This window comes from Cervus canadensis, chromosome 4, assembly GCF_019320065.1.
Source record: "Cervus canadensis isolate Bull #8, Minnesota chromosome 4, ASM1932006v1, whole genome shotgun sequence".
Lineage (NCBI taxonomy): Eukaryota > Metazoa > Chordata > Mammalia > Artiodactyla > Cervidae > Cervus > Cervus canadensis.
The window spans coordinates 103825274-103846866 of NC_057389.1; the positions used below are offsets into that span (position 1 = coordinate 103825274).

At 55.4% G+C, this 21593-nt stretch overlaps 1 protein-coding gene across 2 annotated transcripts; it reads left to right on the forward strand.

Annotated features, from left to right (window-relative positions):
* The first annotated feature begins 988 nt into the window (after positions 1-988).
* Positions 989-9493, forward strand: ARRDC2 (arrestin domain containing 2). Of its 2 annotated transcripts, none has more exons than XM_043467330.1 (8): positions 989-1738; positions 5424-5490; positions 5715-5862; positions 6367-6469; positions 6558-6814; positions 7180-7342; positions 7621-7778; positions 8325-9493. In XM_043467330.1, exons 1-8 carry the CDS (start codon positions 1480-1482, stop codon positions 8376-8378), a joined length of 1209 nt encoding a protein of 402 aa, XP_043323265.1. In that variant the 5' UTR covers positions 989-1479; the 3' UTR covers positions 8379-9493. The 2 variants fall into 2 exon arrangements, with proteins under 2 accessions (XP_043323265.1, XP_043323264.1); XM_043467329.1 differs by lacking the exon at positions 989-1738 and adding an exon at positions 4929-5330.
* The last annotated feature ends 12100 nt before the right edge of the window (positions 9494-21593 follow it).

Sequence of the window (21593 nt, forward strand, 5' to 3'; positions counted from 1 at the left end):
GGATCCTGCAGGGAGCAGGGCCCAGCCCTGGCCCGCAGGGAAGTGGATAGTCAGGACGCCCCACCAGCTCGCTTTGCCAGAGGACCCTGTAGGGGCCAGGCTCCAGTGGGACTGTCGGTCCTGGTCCAGAGGGGGAGGTGACATGAGTGAGGAGGGCCATTCCCTGTTTGATGAACATGGATTGAGCACCTGCTGTATACAGCCAATATAATGACGACTCTTCCCCAGAACCTGACCAGGGTAGGATGGGGAGACTCAGAGAAGTGAAACCACCTGCCTGGGGCTACAGAGTGAAGAGAGCTGAGCCAGGATTTAAACTCAGCGGTCCATAGGCCAAGGGGAAGAATGCACTCGGTGGAGGTCACTCCATGGGGAGGGGACTGCTGTGATCCTGGGCTGAGAGAGGCCTCTCTGGGGCAGAATGGAGGGGAAGGTCTCAGACAAGTAGAATCAGAAAGGTCCTTCCAGGCCTTGGGCTCAGAGCGCTGGAGTCAGGTGGGGAGGCAGGCTCTTGGCAGATGCTGGGCCCTGTGGAGAGGGAGGCTACTCTGGATCCAGCTGAGAGCCCAGGCTCTGGCAGCCTCTGATAAGGCCATGGGCCACTTGCCTGGGGGTGATAGGTGGGACACAAGAACAAGAAGGATCCGGGGAGGTGTCGGTGGGCTGAGGTCAGACGTGGGTTCGAGTCCTGAGTCAGCCGCCGCTGGGTGCCTATGGGCAGCGGCTGCCCTTCCGGGGGGCCTCAGTTTCCCCTTCTGTAAGATCAGGTGCTGAAAACAGGGCACAGTGCTCACCCTTGGGGACACCCAGTCTGTTGGAGGAGGCACTGCAGTGAACCCACCGCAGTCAAAAACACAGCGGCCAGAGCCACATAGAATTAAGTCCAGAGCATGTTTCCGAGGAGGTGACATTTGGGCATGGAGACCTGGAGAAGGGCGTTCCTAGCAGCAACCGCCGGCGCAAAGGCCAAGAAGCGAGACCCAAGCTTGGTGTGTTTGGGGAACAACCAGATGATGGCAGGAAGGCCGGGGAGGAGCTGGGGCCGCGCCGAGTCCAAAGGTGCCGGGCAGGGGACGAATGTGTCCACTAGACAGACCCCGGGTGGTTGCCTCCGCTCCGCGCCAGCCACATCCGCCCCCGCCCGCCTCTGACTCAACGGCGCCTACCCTGCAAAAACAGAACCCGCCCCGCCCTGGGGGGTAGCAAAGTCAAACGCGCGGACACGCGGGCGGCACGTCCCCGGAGGCCCGAGCGCGTCACGAGGGCGGACACGGAGGACCAGGAAGTCAGCCAAGTACGCGCCGGCCCGGGGCCGGCGGCGTCCACACAGGTTCGTAGAAGCAGGAGAAGGCTCGGGAGGGGTGTCCGGCGCGGCGAAGACCAGCACCGAGACCAGAGAGATCAGCAGACGCGGCCCAGCAGCGCGCCGGGCGGAGCCGCGGCGGTACAGCATCCCCGCCGCGCGCCCTGGTCCCCGCCATGCGTCCGGGGGGCGTGCGCAGCTTCGCGCTGGAGCTGGCGCGGGGCCCGGACGACGCGTACCGCGGCGGGGAGCGCCTGTGCGGCCGGGTGCTGCTGGAGGTGGCGGCGCCGCTGCGGGTGCTAGCGCTCGAGGTGGCGGCGCGCGGCGGGGCGGTCACGCACTGGCTCGAGGGCCGAAGCGTGGGTGTCAACGCCGTGTCCAGCGACTACGCGGCCGCCGAGACGTACCTGCGACGGCGGCAGCTGCTGCTCCGAGGTGAGCCGCTCATCTCCCCCACCCCCGAGCCAGAATCCCCGCCACCGACCCCTCTTCTCAGGTCTGCTAGGACTCCCTTGACCTAGAGGATATGCGGTGAAGACATCCCCCCCACCCCCCGCCCCCCTATGGAGTCTGGGGTGTTACCAATCGCTTGCCACCCGGATACAGCAGTGAGGAATCAAATCCGCCGGACAAAGTTTTGGGTGAAGTGGAAAAGTATAGTTTTACTGCTTTGCCAGGCAAAGGGAGACACACCTGATTCTGCCTTGAAAAACGATGTCTCCACCCCAGAAAACTAGATGAGGGGTTTTATCACAGTGGTTCAACACTGGGGGTCTTTGATGACATTAAGGTGTGAGCGGGGCTTGCACGCCCTTAATCTCATCTCAGGTGGTCTTCTAATCTTTGTGAGCTTCTCAGTTCCCTGTCATCTTCTCTCGGGTGGTTTCTTGGCTTCTCCCTTGATTAGCAACTGTTCAAATCCGCCCTATGAAACTCAGGAAAGGTTATGGGGCTGGAGTCAAGAAATGGGGTCAGAAAGGCCTCTGTGCTTGGGAGCCCCACAGGACCCCCTTCGTTTCAGGGGATCCCTTGGTGGAGCTAGGATATCCTCCTCTCTGAACTCCAGGATGCCTCGTTAGCCCCAGGCCTGGGGGCTCTGATTCCCCAAGAAGGCCCATGTCTCAACCCCCGCCAGTGCCCCTTACCAGTGTTTACAGGAAGGGTTGTTTGCTGGATTGGGGATTTTGGTGGTGTTTGCAGGTAAGGGGTGGGAATACATCCCAGGCAGGGAGAAGACTTGGGGTAGGGTCAGATCAGGTTAAGAGTCTTGGACATGTCCCTGCTTGCTCTGAGCCTCCGTCCTCCTCCCTTAGGCCATATGGCCAGTTGAGAGCGAAAGTAGGGGAGGGCAGGGACAAAGAGAAAGTCTGTGCTCTAGCACCTGCTGAGTGACTGAAGAGGGTGTTGGCCTCCCTGGGCTGCCCTGGCCACTTCTTCAGGGAAGGCAGACCTCACTATACCCATCTGCAAGATGGGTAGAAACAGGATGCAGCTCAAATCTGGCTCCCTGCCCACAGCACCCTTACTTCCGGCCCTGCACACACTAGATGCTTTGCCTACAGACTTACTGCTTTGTCGAAACAGCCGCCAGATGTGGGAGGCTCTCGCCTGATGCGCTGTGGAAACCAAAGTGTAGCTGGCATGGAATGAAGCACAAAGGGGCCTTGTAGGCACTTCCCTTTCCTTGAGACTTAGGGACATCGGAGCTGGTCTCACCCTCCAGCCCTCCTGCTCCCACTCACTGGTAGCCTCCTTAAGATACTGGGGGAGTGAAGCAGAGTTGCTGTGACTTCCGCTGAGTCCCTGCTCGTCTCTGGGGGAACCCATCTGTGAAATGGACTGAGGACCCTGGCTCAGAATGAACCTTCCCAGGATTACCCTGGCAGTCCAGTGGTTAAAACTCTTGAGCTTCCATCGCAGGGGGCGTGGGTTTGATATCTGGTACCTGGTCATGAAACTAAGATCCCACAAGTCTTGTGTGACCAAAAAGAAAGCATGAGCCATCCCATCCCCCCAAGGTCACTCTATTCCCTGCCTCCTCCTGGGCCTATGGCCTCCTGTCTTCTTTCTAGGCTTCCCTTGGCCCTGGGAGAAGGTCCTAGTGCCTTATTTCAGCCCCAGAGCCCTTCAGCAGGCTGATCACTGAGTGGACAGCCTCTACCCCTCTCTACCGGTTTGCCCTGACCTCTATCACTGACTGGGTGTGTCAGTTATGGCCGCCTCCCCCTGGGGGTGTCTTGGCCTCAGTTGGGGTTCCAGCCAGGCTGAGCCAGACTCAGAAGGCATGGCCAAGGTAGGGGGTTTTAAGACTTCCTAAAGGAAATCAGCCCTGAATATTCATTGGGAGGACTGATGCTGAAGCTGAAGCTCTGATACTTTGGCCACTTGATGGGAAAAGCCTACTCATTGGAAAAGACCCTGATGCTGGGGAAGGTTGAGGGCAGGAGGAGAAGGGGGCAACAGACGATGAGATGATTGCATGACATGAGTTTGAGCAAACTCTGAGAAATAGTGAAGGACAGGGAAGCCTGGTGTCCTGCAGTTCATGGGGTCGCAAAAAGTTGGATACGACTTGGGGACTGAATAAGGTAGGGGGTTCAAGCAGCAATGTATGACGCTGCCATCAGAGGGCGCAGGCGCTTCGCGGATCGCGTACAGGCAGCTTCCAACCTGGAAACCCTGCTTAAGGTTCTTATCTGTGGAAACTGAGGTCCAGAGAGTGGTTACCGTCCCAAAGGCATACCGCAGCCCTGAACCCGGGGATTCTATGAGCTTCCCCGGCACTTGGCTCTGTCTGTGAGGGGACGAGCTGGGTCAAAAGAGCAAAGAGAAGTTTGCGGAGGCAGGGAGGGTGGGGAATGAGGGGTGGAGAGGGCAGGAGCTGAAAGGTTGGAAAGGAACGTGGGGCAAAAGCGCAGAGGCGCCGCTGAATGAGGCACGGTGTCAGGGGCGGATGGATGAGTCGGGAGAGAGGCTCTGGGAGGGGTCGAGTAGGGCTACACCGCGATTCATGCACAACTCTCTGAGGTCGGGACTGATCTTCTTCTGGCTCTACAAACGTGGAAACTCAGGCTCCGAGATGTCATTAAACCAGGTCACCCAGCTGAGCGGGTTTCAAATCAGGTGGGGGCAGCAGGCGCCCAGTGTTGGAAGGCCCCAACCACTTCTTCCTCCCTCCCCCATTGCACGGGGTGGAGGTGGGGTGGGCGGGCCGAGCTGAGGCCCCGAGGTAGTCAGTCCTAGACTCTCGGGGACCTGGCCGTTCCCTCCAGCTCCGGCTGGACATGCACCGAGTCACGTCTGCAAGTGGCGGCCGGTAGATGATTAAGCCGGCGGCAGAACGCTCTTGCTAGGTGACCTGGCCTGGGTTTTTCCTGTTCGCCCCTGCAGTATGAGAGATACTTGTTCTGTGCCGCGATGCTTGTCTCATCCCAGAATCCCAGAGAGTAGCAGGGGTAGAAGGCCGCCAGCCGCAAACCAAGGCTTTTGTTATTTTGCTCCAAGCCTGGGCAAGGCCACGCCTCTTGCCGCGCCATTGGCGTATTCCCTTCCGGGGGCGGGACCTGCGTCTCGCCCCGCCCCTCTCGCCGTATAAATGCGGCGCCGGCGCAGGCTGTGAGGAGTCTTTGGCCCGACCTTCGAGTGCGCCTGCGTGCGCCTGGTGGGCTCGCGCCCTGGGCTGCAGCCGTCGAGCCGCCGCGCCGCGGGTTCGAAGCCAGGGGCCGCGCGCCGCGAGTTCGTATCCCCGCGGCGATGCTCTTCGACAAGGTGAAGGCATTCGTGGTGCTACTGGATGGTGCTGGCGCGGGCTCTGAGCCCGTGTTCAGCGGCGGCCAGGCGGTGGCCGGCCGAGTGCTTCTGGAGCTAGCGGGCCCAGCGCGAGTGAGCTCCCTGAAGCTGCGCGCGCGGGGTCGCGCCCATGTGCACTGGACCGAGTCGCGCAGCGCGGGCTCGAGCACGGCGTACACGCAGAGCTACAGCGAGCGCGTGGAGGTTGTGAGCCACCGTGCCACGCTGCTCGCGCCAGGTACCAGCCGGGGGACCCCTGCGCTGCGCTTGCTCTGTGCTCCAGGAGCCCCTTCGCAGCCACTGAGCCTCCCCCTCTTACTCCCACTTGCAGGCACTGGAGAGACCACAACGCTGCCTCCTGGGCGTCATGAATTCCCATTCAGCTTCCAGCTGCCACCGTAAGTCGAGCGGGGTGCAGGATTGTGGGGGAGCCTCTAAGTGTCCCTAAGTCTGCAGCCCCTTCCAGGTTTGGGACTCCACTGCTCGGTACCTGGGGGCCACTGAGACCCCAGATTGTCTCCCTGGGAGGCCCCCCCAGAGTGTCTCCTGTCTCTCATCCCCCAGAGCATTTGGGGATCTCCCACCTGGGTGTCTCTGGGTCTTACCTTCTTTCCCCGCCCAGGACGCTAGTGACTTCCTTTGAAGGCAAACACGGCAGTGTCAGATACTGCATCAAAGCCACCCTCCACCGGCCCTGGGTCCCTGCCCGTCGGACGAGGAAGGTGTTTACTGTCATTGAGCCTGTGGACATCAACACACCGGCTCTCCTGGTGAGTGGCTGCCCTTGGTGGGTTGGGGGCACTGCGGGCAAGGTCCTGGCTACATGGTGATTGGCTGCTCATTCCTCTGTTCACAAAGTGGGGGTCACAGCTGAGCCCTGGCATGGAGGGAGGCAGGCCAGGGAATGCCAGTGGAGCTAGGTGTGAGAACCAGCTGCACCAGTTTGCTCTGTGGCTCTGTGTGAGTGTCTCACCCTCTCTGAGCCTCCCACGCATCCCTCGTCTGTGAAAGGGGGCGCAGTCAGAGCTTACAATAATAATGGCTTACCGAGCACTCATTAACACTCTGAGTGCCAGCTTGTTCACTTGTTTTTAGCTTGATGAGATGGGTCACATTCCTGGATCCATTTTGCAAACAGACTGTTAGAAAGCAGGATGCTAGGCCCTGCCCCAAATCTTCCTTCAGCTGAGGGTGGTTTAGAAGCTCCACAGGGTCTGTGGTTGGTACAATGGGACCCATTTCACATCCTTTTCCTCCCCTCGACCCCCGGCCAGGCCCCTCAAGCCGGAGCTCGGGAAAAGATCGCCCGATCCTGGTACAGTAACCATGGCCTTGTCTCCCTCTCAGCCAAGATCGACCGCAAGGGCTACACTCCAGGTAACAGGTGGGAGGGCCTGGACTGGGAAGAAGACCAGCGTCAGGGGTGCAGGTGGGGAAACTGAGGCCCTGTGGTTTCACCTAACAGGTGAAGTGATCCCTGTCTTCGCTGAGATCGACAACGGCTCCACGCGCCCCGTGCTGCCTCGGGCAGCCGTGGTCCAGACCCAGACCTTCATGGCGCGAGGTGCCCGCAAACAGAAGCGAACCGTGGTGGCTAGTCTCTCGGGGGAGCCTGTGGGCCCCGGGCGGCGGGCACTGTGGCAGGGCCGGGCTCTGCGGATCCCTCCCGTGGGTCCTTCCATCTTGCACTGTCGCGTGTTACACGTGGACTACGCCCTCAAGGTAGAGTATCCTCCGAGGCCGGGGTGGTTGCATTTGCTGTGTCCCTGATGCTGGGAAGGATTGAGGGCAGGAGGAAAAGAGGGAGACAGAGAATGAGATGGTTGGATGAGATCACTGACTCAATGGACATGAGTTTGAGCAAACTCAGGGAGATAGTGAAGGACTGGGAAGCCTGGCATGCTGCAGTCCATGGGGTCACAGAGTTGGACACAACTTAGTTACCGAACAGCAGCAACAACCAGCCTGGGGTCCCCCTCCCTCCTTGAGGCTAGAGCTGGGACCGCTGGGCCTCCTCCTGTAAGAAGGAGCGTGTGGCCAAGGCTGCCCGTGTGGCTGGTCTTCTATATTGTGGCGCTTCCCTCCAGGTCTGCGTGGACATCCCGGGCTCATCCAAGCTGCTCTTGGAGCTCCCACTGGTCATCGGCACCATCCCCCTGCACCCTTTCGGCAGCCGCTCATCCAGCGTGGGCAGCCATGCCAGCTTCCTGATGGACTGGGGGCTGGGGGTCCTGCCAGAGCGGCCTGAAGGTGAACTCTCCCTCCTGCTGTGGGTGGGCATGGGTGGGAGAGAGGCGAGGGCCTGGCTGACTCTCTTCCCCTCCAGCCTCGCTGGCTGCCCCCATCTCTAGAAGTGCTCCGAAACAATCATGTTGGTAACCGGAGTCCCCCCCAAGAATCCCAATCCAAGGGCACACAGCCCAATAGCCCCAGAACTGGCACACGCCAGCTCCACCTGGCCATTGCCCCCAATTCTGGGGCTCCCCTCCTCCTCCCCCAGCCTCACCCACCCTGTCTCTCAATTCTAGCCCCTCCCGAGTACTCCGAGGTGGTGCCCGACGAGGAGGTGGCAGCCATGGAGCAGAGCCTCTTGCCACTACTGCAGGACCCTGACGTGAGCATGGAAGGCCCCTTCTTTGCCTACATCCAGGAGTTCCGCTACCGCCCACCGCCCCTGTACTCCGAGGTGAGCTTGGGGGCTCGAGAAGCCCCTGTGCCTCTCCAAGGCCCTGGGAGCCAAGAGGAGGGGAAGGAACCACAGGTGAATCTACAGTAATGATAGAACTCCTAGGGACTTCCCTGGTGGTCCAGGGAGGAATCCACCTTCCAAGACGGGACGAGGGTTCGATCCCTGGTCGGGCCAGTAGGATCCCACATACTGTGAGGCAGTCAAGCCCGTGCGCCCCGACTGCTGAGTCCTCGAGCCTCGACTTGAGAGCCCGAGATTGCAAACGGCAGAGCCCACACGCTCTGAAGCCTGCACCATCTCAACTAGAGAGAAGCCTGTGGGCAGCAGTTAAGACCCAATGCAGTCAAAACTCAATTTCTTCTATTTTAAAGTGATAGCGCATCTTCTGCATCCTGTTCAGGGCCTGAACCCACTTTGCATCTCAATCTTTTCCTAAGTGTTGCTCCCTAACCTAGTGTGAGAGTGGAGATCAGGAGGATGGGGTGGGGGGTTGTTTCTGGGCCTCCAGGGCCTCCTAAGACTTGATGGGATCATTTCTGGCAGGAGGATCCAAACCCACCCTCTGAGGCCAGGAGGCCCCGCTGCATGACCTGCTGAGTGTCAAGTGGAAACTTCAAAGAATAAGGTGTTTACACATGCTTCCCACCACCATGGACATAGCAAGGAGTGGCTAGATGAAGAACAGACTGGGCTGACTACATTGAAGTTGGGGAAACTGAGTCTTGGAACAAAACAGGGCCATTCCAACATCACACAGAGGAAGAGCCAGTCTGGAGTCTTGATATATCTGAACTGGTCCTCATAAGGTACCAGATACCCACAGTAGGATCTGAGAAACCATTCAACCTGTCTATGTCGGCCTGTGTTCCCTCAGAAGCCTCCAGTCTGGGAGCGACAGAACCAAACATAAATACTTCCAGACCCACAGGACCAGAGGAAAGGACCCAGAGCTGGGAGAGTCCAAAGAGGGAGCGGAGAAGGCTTCCTGGGGAAAGGGCATTTTAGCTAAGGCTTTGATGTGTGAATAAGAGCTTGGTAGGCAGGCAAGCGAGAGGAAATGTCGAAGAAGGTCCGAGCTGACTGATGTTTGGAGACCGTCCCCTTCATCTTTGGAGTGGGGCTCAGAGAGCAAATGCCTCAGTCGAGGCCATGCTGCAAGGTCCAGGAGGCACGAGGGCCCAGGAATGAGGCATTCAGGAAAGCAGGTCATCAGGGCTGTGTGGGGCTGAGGGTGGCAGGTGCAGCGACTCCAGCCTTAAAACCTTTGACAACCAGAGACTCCTGTCCCAGGCTGGAGTGCCTGGGCCCCTCCTCACGCTCCAGGACATGAGCACTGCCTGGGTACTGCATGGCCTAAAAAACACAGGTTCAAAGGACAGACAAGACCGGCTACATAACTTGCAGAATGAAGACGTGGGGCCACTTGTTCAAGAATTGAGAATTTCAAGACAGGGACAGCAGAGCATTAAACCAGGCTGTGGGGACAGAGGTCAGCCTGGGGGGCAGAGAAGGGCCACAGTATGCTTCTGAACACCCCCTGTGTTCAGAAGGGACGTCCCAGAGGGACAAAATATGATGGGGCAGCTGGACAAGCCTCCAAGTGCAGAGACCCGGCTGAGGCAGGGCCCCCGCCTGGGACTCCACCTTTCTGATAAGCCTTAAGTTGTTCTCTTTTGTACATTTTTTTAAAAAATAAAAATCACAGAGGAAGAGCTTGGGCTTAGTGGTTTATTGCCCCAGGTGCTGAGGAAGTTGGGTGGCCTTGACCACCATCTTGGGTCTGGATCGCAGATGAAATTCCAGGCCGAGGAGAGTTGAGGGGCCCATTGACCAGAAGGTGAAGGTGAGGCCCGAGGGCACAGAGGGAGGCCGATACCACATCTCTCCCTTTGTAGTTGCAAGGCTGGGAGCAAAGCTGGTGGAGGCCTCATCTTTCTCCACAGAATGGAGCTGAGCAGCTGGGAGGAGGGCCAGAAGCAGGAGGATCCTGCTTGTCTGTGGAGTCTGGGCTGTTTTTGCTTCTGTTGTCATTGTTGAGTCACTCAGTCTTGTCTGACTCTTTGCAACCCCATGGACTGTAGCCCGCCAGGCTCCTCTCTCTGTCCATGGGATTTCCCAGGCAAGCATACTGGAGTGGGTTGCCATTTCCTTCTCCAGGGGCTCTTCCTGACCCAGGGGTCGAACCCACTTTTATTGAGATTCAATTCATTTGTCATTCGTAAGTGTGCTTATCATTTAGGACCTTTCCAATATTTTGCCACCATCACCTGTAATTCCCAATTATGGCTCATCAGTCCCAAAGGAGACCCTGTCCCCGCGAGCTGTCACTCCCCATTCCTCCTCCCTCAGCCCCAGGCAAACACTCATCTGCTTTCTTTGGTCTCTGAATTTGCCTGTTCTGGACATTTCATGTAGATGAGCTCATCGAATATGTGGCCTTTTTTGTCTGGCTTCTTTCACTCAGCGTGAAGTTCAGCCACTTTTGTTAAAACAGGAATCCATGCTTCGGTCCTTTTGATGGCCAAATAATATTCCATTGTGTAGCTGCACCAAGTTTTATTTATCCACCCAGCCCCTGTTGATGGACGTTTGGGTCATTCCCACCCCCTGATAATTGGGACTCATGTGGCTGTGGTTGTCTTCTGCAGGGTTCGTTTGAGCACCCACAGAGCTGTAGTTTAGCTAGCAGCCCAGAGTGGCCACGGGTAGGGCTGAGGGGCAGGATTGAGGACCAGGGGGGCCCTGGAGCAGGACACTGGGAGCTCAGTGTTCAGGCTTTGCTCTCTGTGATGATGGGTTCAGAAGTCACTTGCTCCTAAACCTCAGTTTCCCCATTTGAGACTCTAGGACACTTCCTCCTCACACTAATCACTCTCCTCCCTGGTCTAAATTTAGGCCCTGATTCCCAACATCTCCTAGTCTTGGGGTTCACCCAGTCTTCCCAGTTCAGCAGTATCTACCCTGGGTAGCTGATTGGCCATCAAGCTTGAAACTTGTCAGACTTGGGGCTCCTGGGGGCCCAGTGGCAGGGGGAGATGTTCCTACAGCACAGTTACCCAGATCCCCAAATGGCGGCCTCAGGTGGGGCTGAGTTCCCCATCAGCTGGATTTTGGAAGATGCCAGATAGCAGTTTCCAGATTCATGTTCCCAAACTAAGAAGTCTAAGGTGTTTATTGCAACAGCGGATGTGGGTACACTTCTATGAAACGTTCCCCCAGGGGGCTTGGGAGGACAAGCTACCTCGTGTCCCCAGGACTCCTGCGTCTGCAACTCTCTGGAACCTGATCCCTAAAGGAGGTGGATTTTCTGATTCGGATAAATGACAAGCAGCATGGAGCTAGGCCAGGCAGTCCAGAATTCAGGGAACTCCCTGGATGTTGAGTGGGGCCCACGGAGTATAGAGGAGTGTGGCCAAATGTTCTTCTGAAAAAAAATCCCTCCCCTCCTTGGTCCTCTAAGACCACTACCCACCTCTCCCTCCAGTTTCCCCCTCCATCCCTGGCTGCTACTCAAACACCCCAAGCTGACTCCCACTTCAGGGGCTTCACACATGCTGATCCTTCTGCTAAAAAGCTGTTCCCTATCGCTGTACTGTAGCCTTAAATTTCAGGGATAGCCCAACCTAAAGTCACCACTCCTCATCATTCCCTCCCCCATCTCCCTCACCTATGTTTTCTTTGCCTTCATCAGTCTCTGAAATTTGTACTTAGGTATTCACTTGTTTTGGCTGAGACCCTGAGAGCCGGGCTAAGTCAGGGGTGTGTCTGGGGACCCAGCACACAGCAGGTATGAGTGCCTAGAGGGGATTCCCCATCTACTCTGGCGTGAACGAAGACTCTGATGGGGGTAGGAGGGTCACTGCTTCACGTTTATTCCCAGGACCCCCGAGAATCAGAACTGTCACCGGTTTAGAGTCGAGGCCAGGTCTCTCACTGTCTCTCTGCCTCTCTTGGTCACCATCTGTCTCTCTCTGTCTCTGACCCTTTCACCATCTCTCTCCTGCCCTGGCCGGGCCAGGCCCGGGGAATGGGGTGACAGGCAGGCAGGGCGCCTGCTGCTTGTTTTCCGCCCTCACTGGCAGCAGGCCCAGCCGGGCTGCCGCTCAGGAATCCTCCAGCCGCCCTGCTCCAGCCACCAGCCCAGCCACCACCAGCCTCTCCTCCCGGCACATTCTGTCCCGAGCAGGCAGTACTGGGGGCGGGCGGGCAAGGGGGCATGTTCCTGCCCGGCTCCAGTTACAGGACAGCCCGTCCTGGTGGCCCTGCTCACCACCAGCGCTGCCCCCTAACGCCTCCCCTCCTTGCTCTGGGCTTAGATCTTCTTGAATGGGGTCCCCCTCCAGCTAGTCCCCGCCTCAGGAACTCTGCACCTGCCAAGGCTTCCATCTGGAGCTCCCTCTCCCCAGATGGCCCCAGGACCTTCTCCCTTGTAGACCTTCCAGTCCCTTGGCCAGAGCACCTCCTTAGTTGCCTTACCCCTGCTCTGATGCATTTGCTTTCCGATCTTTGCCCTTCCCAGAGTTATATATTTTTATGTTTAGGGTTTTTGTTTTTTGGCTTTGCCACATGGCATGTGGGATCTTAATTCCCTGATCAGGGCTCAAACCCGCACCCTCTTCATTGAAAGCACGGACTCTTAACCACGGGACCACCAGGGAAGTCCCATATCTGTTGATTTACATGTCTGTTACCCCAGGACCCCACTATATCCACAGTGCCAGGCACATAAATTAGTGCTTGGTGACTATTTTAGAGTTGATGTCGTCAGCCTGAATTCTGGCTCATACACATGACTCCTCATCTCCTCAGCCTGCTTGACCCACCCCGGCCCCTGCCTCCTCCTGCCCCTGCTGTTTCCCACCCCACCCCTCACACACCAGGAATTTCCCAATTCTCCAGCTGTTGCCCAGGGAATTCCCGTACCGCCAGAGACAACTTTTTCCAACGAGGGGGTGGGTCTGTCTGTCCTTCAGGCCCACTGGGCTTTGCACACGGGGGCAGCCACGAGGCGCACACACACACACAAGCAGAGACACACAAACGGGCCCGCGAACTCGAGCACACGCAACTGGGAGACCACTAACACGGACCCTCCAACACGTGCCCGCTAACACCTGTGCAAACAGGTCTGCCAGCAGTGACCACACTCACCCCAGCGCTGGGTACCCACGGTCCTGGTTGAGGGTGTGTGGGGTGTTCACGTGTGGAGTCCCTCAACCCTGAGAAGGCTATGGCTTCTTTGCAGGGGGGGACAGGATGTGGGATTTGAGTCCACGCCAGGGTACACTCCATCTTGTCCACACACACCTCTGCCCTTGCCTCCCTGGCCCAGGAGTCACACCCCCCCCCCCACCTTGTTTTGATGTTCGTGGAAGGCCAGGAAAGTCCCCAGAAAGCATCGGGCTGGGCAAGGGGCCCAGGAGGAAGTGGTGACTCAGCTAGTGGCCATCAGTGCCCGCCGCGCTGTGCTGCCCCATCTCAAGGGAATCAGAGAACAAGAAAGGATGGGGGCAGGGGGCGCATGGTAAACAGGGCCTCTAAACAGTGTGTGCGGTGGGAGGGCAGTGCCTGGATGGCCCCTCGGCGCTCCTGCATCTCAGCCGTGCTGAGTGCAATTCACAGGTAGAAAAACTGAGGAAAAGAGAGCAGGTGACTTGGCCCAAGGCTCCCCAGCCAGGATGCAGCAGGCATCCTGGGACTCAGGGGACCCCTGAGTCCTTGGCAAAATGGTCCTGAGGGCATCTACTCTCCCTGCACACATTTTGGTGGGCAGAAGGAGCCAGGTCCACTTCCTGCTTCCAGACGCAGACAGGTGACCAGGTCTGGCCAATTAGAGGTTTTTGTCACCACGGACTCAGGGATTGGTTCAGGGATGGGCGTGTGAATGTGGCTGGGCCAGTCACTGTGGGGCTTTGGAGTCTCCCCCTGGAGGTGACGACAGGGGCCCTCTTTACCAATCATGACAAGGACAGCAGAACAGTCTGGAGGACCACAAACTCCCTCCCACCCTGTGAAGTCAGAGTGGGGCCAGATGGGAAGGATAAGGGCTGGAGCGTCTTGGGAGGGCTAGAAGCAGGGGAGGACATTGGAGTTGGGGCTTTGATGGGTGAAGAGGAGTTTGCCAGGGCACTCGAGAAGAACATCCCAGGCAGAGGGCACAGCCTGTGAGCCCTAGCAGACAAGAGAGAGCCAAGCATGTCCTTAGCCGTCCTGGTGGCTCGGGGACAGCTGTAGTTGTGTTTGTTTATTTGCTCCTGGGCTGGGTCTTTCCCCAACCCCCAGAAGGTGAGACCAGGTCTGCTTTATCAGCTGCTGAAGCCTCATTAATGTTTGTGACGGGGAGGGCACTCCTTGGGGATGGGATGGGGAGAGTGAGTGGTGAATGGGAGGATTGGATTCATGGGGCAGGAGAGCCTGGGGCTGTTGCCTGGGGGTGGCCCTAGAAGCCAGGAGGCTCCAGGCAGGAAAGGGCAATTCCCCGTCTGTGAATCCTGGACCTCCAGGGATGGCGCTCTAGTGGGCGGCAGGTTAGAGCTCCGGGTCTGGGCTGCAGGCACTCTTCCTTCCTGTGTGACCCTGGGCTAGTGACAGCACCTCTCTGAACCCGTTTCCTCACCTGGCGTCTGATCTCACTGGAGGTCAGGGTCAGTACTGGGGTACAGAGCGGGTGCAGAATCGGCAGGGCTGGATGGGGGAGGGTTGCTGAAGCAGTGGGGGAGGGGCCAGAACATTCCAGCAGCAGTTCCCAGCCACTTTGAAAACAGGAAGCCAGCTCTCAAGGGAGCCCCCAGCAGTGTTTCCTGAGCCTCCTAGTGACGCAGGCTGGGGGTGTGCACACGCACATGTGTGTACACAGGCGGCGGGGAGATAGGTGGAGCCACCAGCGTGTGCACACGTGCGTGTGCTTGTGTGCCTGTCTCGTCTGTGGCATCGCTCGGAGGCGTGTCCCACACGTGTGCCAAGCTGTGTGTACTCGAATGCCATCTGCACCTCAGTCAATGTGGGAAGCAGATGTGGGCTGATGGGTGCATTTGTGAGTCTGGGTCCAGGTGTTAGGCGTGGGTGTCTATCAGCAGTGGGTACTGGTGTGCCCTGGCAAGCGCTAATTTGTACTGGAGGGTATTGGCTTGTGCAGGCTTGTGTCAATATAGGCAGGCAGATAGGAGCCTATTTAGTGACCTCCCTCCCAGGCCTCTGAGTCCCCAGGTAAGTCCTGATTCAGCTGTCAGTGGTCTCTCTGGACACCATCTCTTCCCTGCTCCAAACTCAAGGCCCTGCATAGCCCGTGTGATGCCTTCACCCTCCTTTCCTTCTATCTCCCACTCACACATCAGCTCCTGGCCTACCTGCCTCCTTGCTGTTCCTACAGGCTACCAAATATGTTGCTGCCTCAGGGCCTTTGCACGTGCTAATGCCAGCTACTTCCTTCCCCCCTCCCCTTCCTTCCAATCTCAGGACACTGGCCTTGGGCAAGACACCCCCTCTCCTGATTCTCAACTATCCCCCTCTCCTCCCCCAAGTCCCCACTTTGACCACTTCCCTCTGCATCCTAGGATGAGTGGCCTCCCTCTATAAACCTCAGTTTATTCTCCTGTAGCTTGGGGCCAGTCTTGGTGTGGCCTCACTCACTCATTGAGAAAGTGAAGAAGCCTGGACTCAAATTTGGACTGGCCAGATCCCAGAGGCTTTGTCCTTGCCCATATTAAGTGAGAAAAACAGCTGAGGGTTGGGGACAGTCTAGGTCACTCACTCACAGGGGCCAAGTGGGGCCAAACTGGGGCCTTCCGTGGGTCATGTTCCTGGGATATCTTTTTCTTGCTCACAAACTTCTACTCATCCTTTAAAGCCCCATCTCCAATATCCCTTGGCTCTGACCTGGTTTTGACCTCATGGACTAAGGGCATTTGTATCTGACCATGTCTATCCCCCCAGACAGGTCAGGGCTGAGGCCTCTCAGGAGCTGAGCATCACCCAGACAGGTATGCAGGACCATGCTTCTCACATGCTGACTTCCTGGAGCTGGCTCAGGTCCCCCAGCCATGCCTGATTCCCCTGCCTCCTGCTGGCTTATCACCCTCAGGACCTGCCAAACTCAATAGTTTAGAAGAGCGGGCAAAACTTTTCCATTCCACCAAGAGGTCTCTGTGTTCTGGAAATTCCCCTTCCAGAAGATGCCTGGAAGAGGCCTCCAGCCCCTCTGGCCTTGGTTCACATCCACTCCATGCCAGGCTGATTCATCTGAGAAATGAACCCAAGACAGTCCAAGACACAGGCAATGTGGTGGGGGTTTCTCATTGGTGTCCCCAGGGCAGCCTTGGGAGCTAAGAAGCAAGGCTCAGATAGCATGCCCTATGCACCTTCCCCAAAGCCCCTGAGGTCCAGGGTGGCCCTGCCCCCACAGCCTCCATCACAGCAGACTTAGTTAGTCCCCACCTCAGGGCCTTTGCACTTGCTGTTCCTCCCGCCTGGATAGCCCTTCCCTCACTCCTCACAAGACCTTCCCTTTCTCCTTGAGGTCTAAGTTCAAACATCCCTTCTGCAGAAGCCCTGGCCTCCCCGATCAAACCTGCCCTGCCTCATTCTCTCTGTTAGCCCTTCTTTTGCGCTCCTGACAATTCACAATTACAGCGTATTTGAGGGTTCATGGTTGTCCTCCACCTCCCTCTGTACTGGGACCTCTGAGAGGGCAGGGCTGTATTATGCGGCAAGTGTCCAGTGAACATGCGGCAGCAAAGGAGAATGCAAGAACCCAGAGGATGTCTCCTTAAGGGAGAGTCCCCGGCCTCCCCCCTGGCCTCCACATCCCTGCTGCCTCGCTCTCCCAGAGCTTGCTTGGTGTTTGGGGGGGAGGGGAGGTGGGGAGAACAGACACACTGGCCTCTCATAAAACCCTCCCCATTATGATCCAGAGCCCCCTTTCCTTCCAGACTCCAGGCCCAGAAAGGTCCATATTTTGGCTTCCTCAGCTCATAGCATGAGTAGGAAATCCAAGGTCAGCAGAGGTCCTGCATCCAGGCTGAGAAGGCCCCTCCTCTCCTCACTCACACTCTAGCCATAGCTCCCCATCACCCTCCAGAGGAATCCAGCTCTTCAGCTCAGGGTTCAAGGTCCTGCCTGAGTGTGCCAAGATCCTTTGTTTTTCCTCTGCCTAATTCTCAGTCACCCTTTAGATCTCCTCTTGGTTGCATTTCCCAGTGTTTTCTTTTTAATTTTTCTTTATCTATTTTTGGCTGCACTGGGTCTTCATTGCTCTGCACAAGATTTCTCTAGCTGCAGTGAGAGGAGGCTGCTCTCTAGTTGTGGCATGTGGGTTTCTCGTTGCAGTGACTTCTCTTGCTGCAGAGCACCGTCTCTAGAATGTGGGGGCTTCGGTAGTTGTGGTGCATGGACTTAGTTGCCAAGAGGCATGTAAAATCTTCCCAGATCAGGGATGGTTGGTAGGCAGACACTGGACCACCAGAGAAGTCCCACGTGTCAGTACTGACTGTTCACAGTCTCGGGATACACTGACTAATGTCAGAGACCAAATATTCACTGCACCCAGCATGTCAGCACATCAGGCTGAATGCTACTCATACTCACAATGGTATTTGAACATTACAGACCACTGCACTTGTTTTTTGCACAGTATATGAACATCAGAAACTGTTGAGCTCATTGTTGGCCCAGTATATGAACGTCATATACTGCTGACCACTAACAGGATAGTATAGGGAACAGCAACTGCTTGGGAGCTTAGATCAAAAGTTGACAAGCTTTTTCTATTAATGGCCAGATTATAAATTTTCTCAGTTCTGCCAGCCATACAGCATCTCTTGCAACTAGTCAATTCAGCTCTCTTGAAATCAGCCACAAACAACACTCAAATGAGTGAATGTGATTGTAAAACTTTATTTATGCAAATTAAAATTTGAATTCCATGTAGTTTTTTTGCTTGGTTGGTTTTTTATTTGGCTGCACTGGGTCTTAGCTGTGGCCCATGTGGGATGCAGTCACCTGACCAGGGATTGAACCCAGGCCGCCTGCATTGGGAGCTCAGAGTCTTAGCCACTGGACCGCCAGAGAAGTCCCCTCATGTAGTTTTCATGGGTCACATGTCTTCTTTTGGTATGTTTTCAATCATGGAAAAGTGTTGAAGCCCTTTCTAGATCTGGCCAGTGCTGCAGTTTGCCAGCCCCTGGATGAGGCACAGGAGAGGTGTCCCTAGATGGGTAACGAAGTATCAAAATTCATTGTTTACAGAGTATCAGAGCTCTGTTTAAAGTGCTTCCAGGTCTCCAGCTAAGAAACATTAGGGCAGGCTGATGACTAACAGTGTCTGATCATTGAGGAGTAACAGGTATCAGGACTTCATGTTTACAAAGTATCAGTACAAAATGAGCAGGGATGGCTAATGAGGCGTCAGGATCTGCCTTTAAGTTGGACCCAGCCACCAGCCCTGGTACTGATGAGTGCTGGCCAGATGGAGCGCTGCTGCCCATTCTCAGAATACTGTTTACCAAATATCCAGTGACAGGGGCTGGCCTCAGGGTATCGAGTCACGGGGCAACCACACTGAGACCCGGGCACTGTGACAACAATGCTAGACACCAGCTGTTTACAGTGACATGAGACCGGCTGTTTACAGGAGACCAGCCGCCCTGCTTCCGGATGCAGGAATCCAGATGGTGGGAGAGGCTCCTCCTGTTTTCAGAGAGTCCTGGTCTAGGGACACTGCTCCTGTGCCAGGAGCCAGAGTGAGAAAAGTGCCTCCAACCCAGACAAGGTGGGGCTTTGGCTCATTCAAACACCCTCTCCCCACCTCCTCCCCCACTCCCGCCCCTGTCCTCAGGCTAGGCTCTTTGGAGGGAAGAATTGAGTGAGTACTAAGGCACTGGTCTCATTGTCCCACTTGAATTCTCCTTCTGCCCATCCTTGGCTGTGACATCAATTAACCTCTCTGGACCTCCATTTACTTATCTGTAAAATGGGCACAATGATGGATCAGGGTTCCATCAAGGTACAAGATACCCAGTTAACTTTAAATTTCAGATAAATTTTTTTTTTTTAAATTTTAGTATTGTTGTTGTTCAGTCTCCAAGTCTTGTCTGAATCTTTGCAACGCCAGACTGCAACACGCTGGCCTCCCTGTCCCTCACCATATCCTGGAGTTTGCCCAAGTTCATGTCATTGAATCAGTGATACCATCCAACAATCTCACCCTCTGTCGTCCCCTTCTCCTCCTGCCTTCAATCTTTCCCAGCATCAGGGTATTTTCCAATGAGTCAGCTGTTTGCATCAGGTAGCCAAAGTATTGGAGCTTCAGCTTCATTATCAGTCCTTCCAATGAGTATTCAGGGTTGATTTTCTTTCAGATTGACTGATTTGATCTCCTTGGTGTCCAAGGGGCTCTCAAGAGTCTTCTCTAGCACCAGAGCTCAAAAACATCAATTTTTATATAAATATAGACAATGCAGTATTTGGGGTTATACTTTAAAAAAAAAGTGTCAGTTGTTTATCTGAAATTTGAAGTTAACTGAGTCCCTAGATGTTTATTTGCTAAACCTGACCCCTCATTCCCTTTTTCAGCCTTGCCATGTGACTGGTGGGATCTTAGTTCCCCAACCAGGGACTGAACCAGGGACCCAGCGGTGAAAGTCCCAAGTCCTAACTGCTGGGCTCCCTGACCTCCCTTTGATGAAGCCTAAACCACTGGAGTTTGTGAACATCCTGAGGGGATCCCAGGCCAGAAACAGGGAAAGTGGTACCACTGATGGTTCACCATCCTTGTCTCCCCTAGGCGCTCGGGGAATGGATCTGTTTTGATGATTGACTCATAAATACATCATCTGTCTCTGAGGACCAGAGCCTGGGTGACAAGAATAGCTCCATTATTCAAGAGTTTCACTAGAATTATCTGCAAGAGGCTCTGGACCACGGGTGTCCACAGGAGGGTTGGGGGTCCAAGTTGTGTCCGAATCTTTGTGGCTGCATGAACCGCAGCATGCCAGACCTCCCTGTCCCTCACCATCCCCCAGAGTCCAAATTTCTTCATTCACCCTGTCCCCTAGAAGCCAGAGTCTGGCCTGGTGCCCTGCCGGGCTCAGGAAAGAGTTACTGAATGAATGGAAGATGGGATTCAATAAGTAGTTATCAAATTCAATGATTGATCCCATCACTCTTTATTGAATACTTACTATTTGCCAAGTACCCCAATCCTTGCCTGCCCAGGACTCCTCATAAACAAAGGAGATGGATAAGTGCAAAATTACAACTTGGACAGGAGCTGCTAAGGGAATACACCCCCCACACACAAGTGCTAGGACCACCAGCACGGACTCCAGAAGGGCTTCCTGGAGGACCTGACAGAGACCTGGAAAGGGAGATATATAGGCATAAACAGAGGGAAAAGAGTTGGAGGCAGAGCGCACAGCATGTGCAAAGGTCCCGGAGTGGGCGGGAATGTGATGATTTCAAGGGCTCTTTTCATGCCACCCGCTATTCCTTTTGACAATTTGCAGACTCCCACAGACAGTCAGTAAGGCTAGGTTTAGGATCACCAAGGTTGAGAGGCAAGTTGGGCAGGACATTGTGTCCTGAATTGCCCACATGGAAAAGGGTGAAAGCCCCAGAACAAACTCAGCCCTGGCGAGGCCAAGACCAACAGCACCCTGCGTTGCCTCTGCCCTGGGATTTCCAGAGTCGTCTGCCTTCCGGGCATACCCTGCTCTCCCGTGATGTCCTGGCCACCTCAGAAGATGCAGGAAGAATGGGATGGGGACACAGGCTGCTAAGTGGGGTCAGGAGGGAGAGAGAAGAGCTTCAGGGTGTCCAGCTGGGAGGTCTCAGAGACAAGAACCAGGGCTGGGGGGCAACAATAGCAACCCCTATAATAGTAACAGTAGCTGTTGACACCTGTGAGTGCCAATAGCCACCCCCCAAACCATCAGGAATAGGAATATAAATTGGTGTGGCCACTATAGAGAACAGCATGAAGCTTCCTTAAAAACAAACAAACAAAAAAACCCCCCAAATCACAGAGCTACCATATGGCCCGGGCTTCCCAGGTGGTGCTAGTGGTAAAGAACCCGCCTGCCAATGCAGGAGATGTAAGAGATGCGGATTTGATCCCTGGGTTGAGAAGATCTCCTGGAGGGGGCGTGGAAACCCACTCCAGTGTTCTTGCCTGGTGGGGTACAGTCCATAGAGTCTGAATCAGACATGACTGAAGCGACTTAGCAAGCGCGCTCACACACCATATGACCCAGTAACCCCACTCCTGAGTATGTATCTGGAAAAGATGAAAGCTAACTTGAAAACACACATGCACCCTAATGTTCTCAGCAGCGCTGTTAACAACAGCCAAGACATGGAAACATCCCAAGTGACTGTCCAGAGACGACTGGTGTAAGAAGACATATACACAGTGGACTATTACTCAACCATAAAAAAGAATGAAATATTGCCATTTGCAGCAACAAGGATGGGCCTGGACAATATTGTGCTCAGTGAAGTAAGTCAGACAAAGAAAGGCAAATATTATATGGTATCACTTATATGCAGAATATAAAAAATAATACAAATGAATCTATATACAAATCAGAAACATACTCACAGACATAGAAAACAAATTTATGGTTACCAAAAGGGAAAGGGAGGGTGGAAGTGATATATGAGAAGTATAGGACTTTATGATATAAGTAGATAAGCTATAATAGGTAAGCAATAAGGATTTACTGTATAGCATAAGAAACTATAGGGCTTCCCAGGTGGAGCTAGAAGAAAAAATCCACCTGCCAATGCAGGAGATGTGGGTTCTATCCCTGGGTTGGG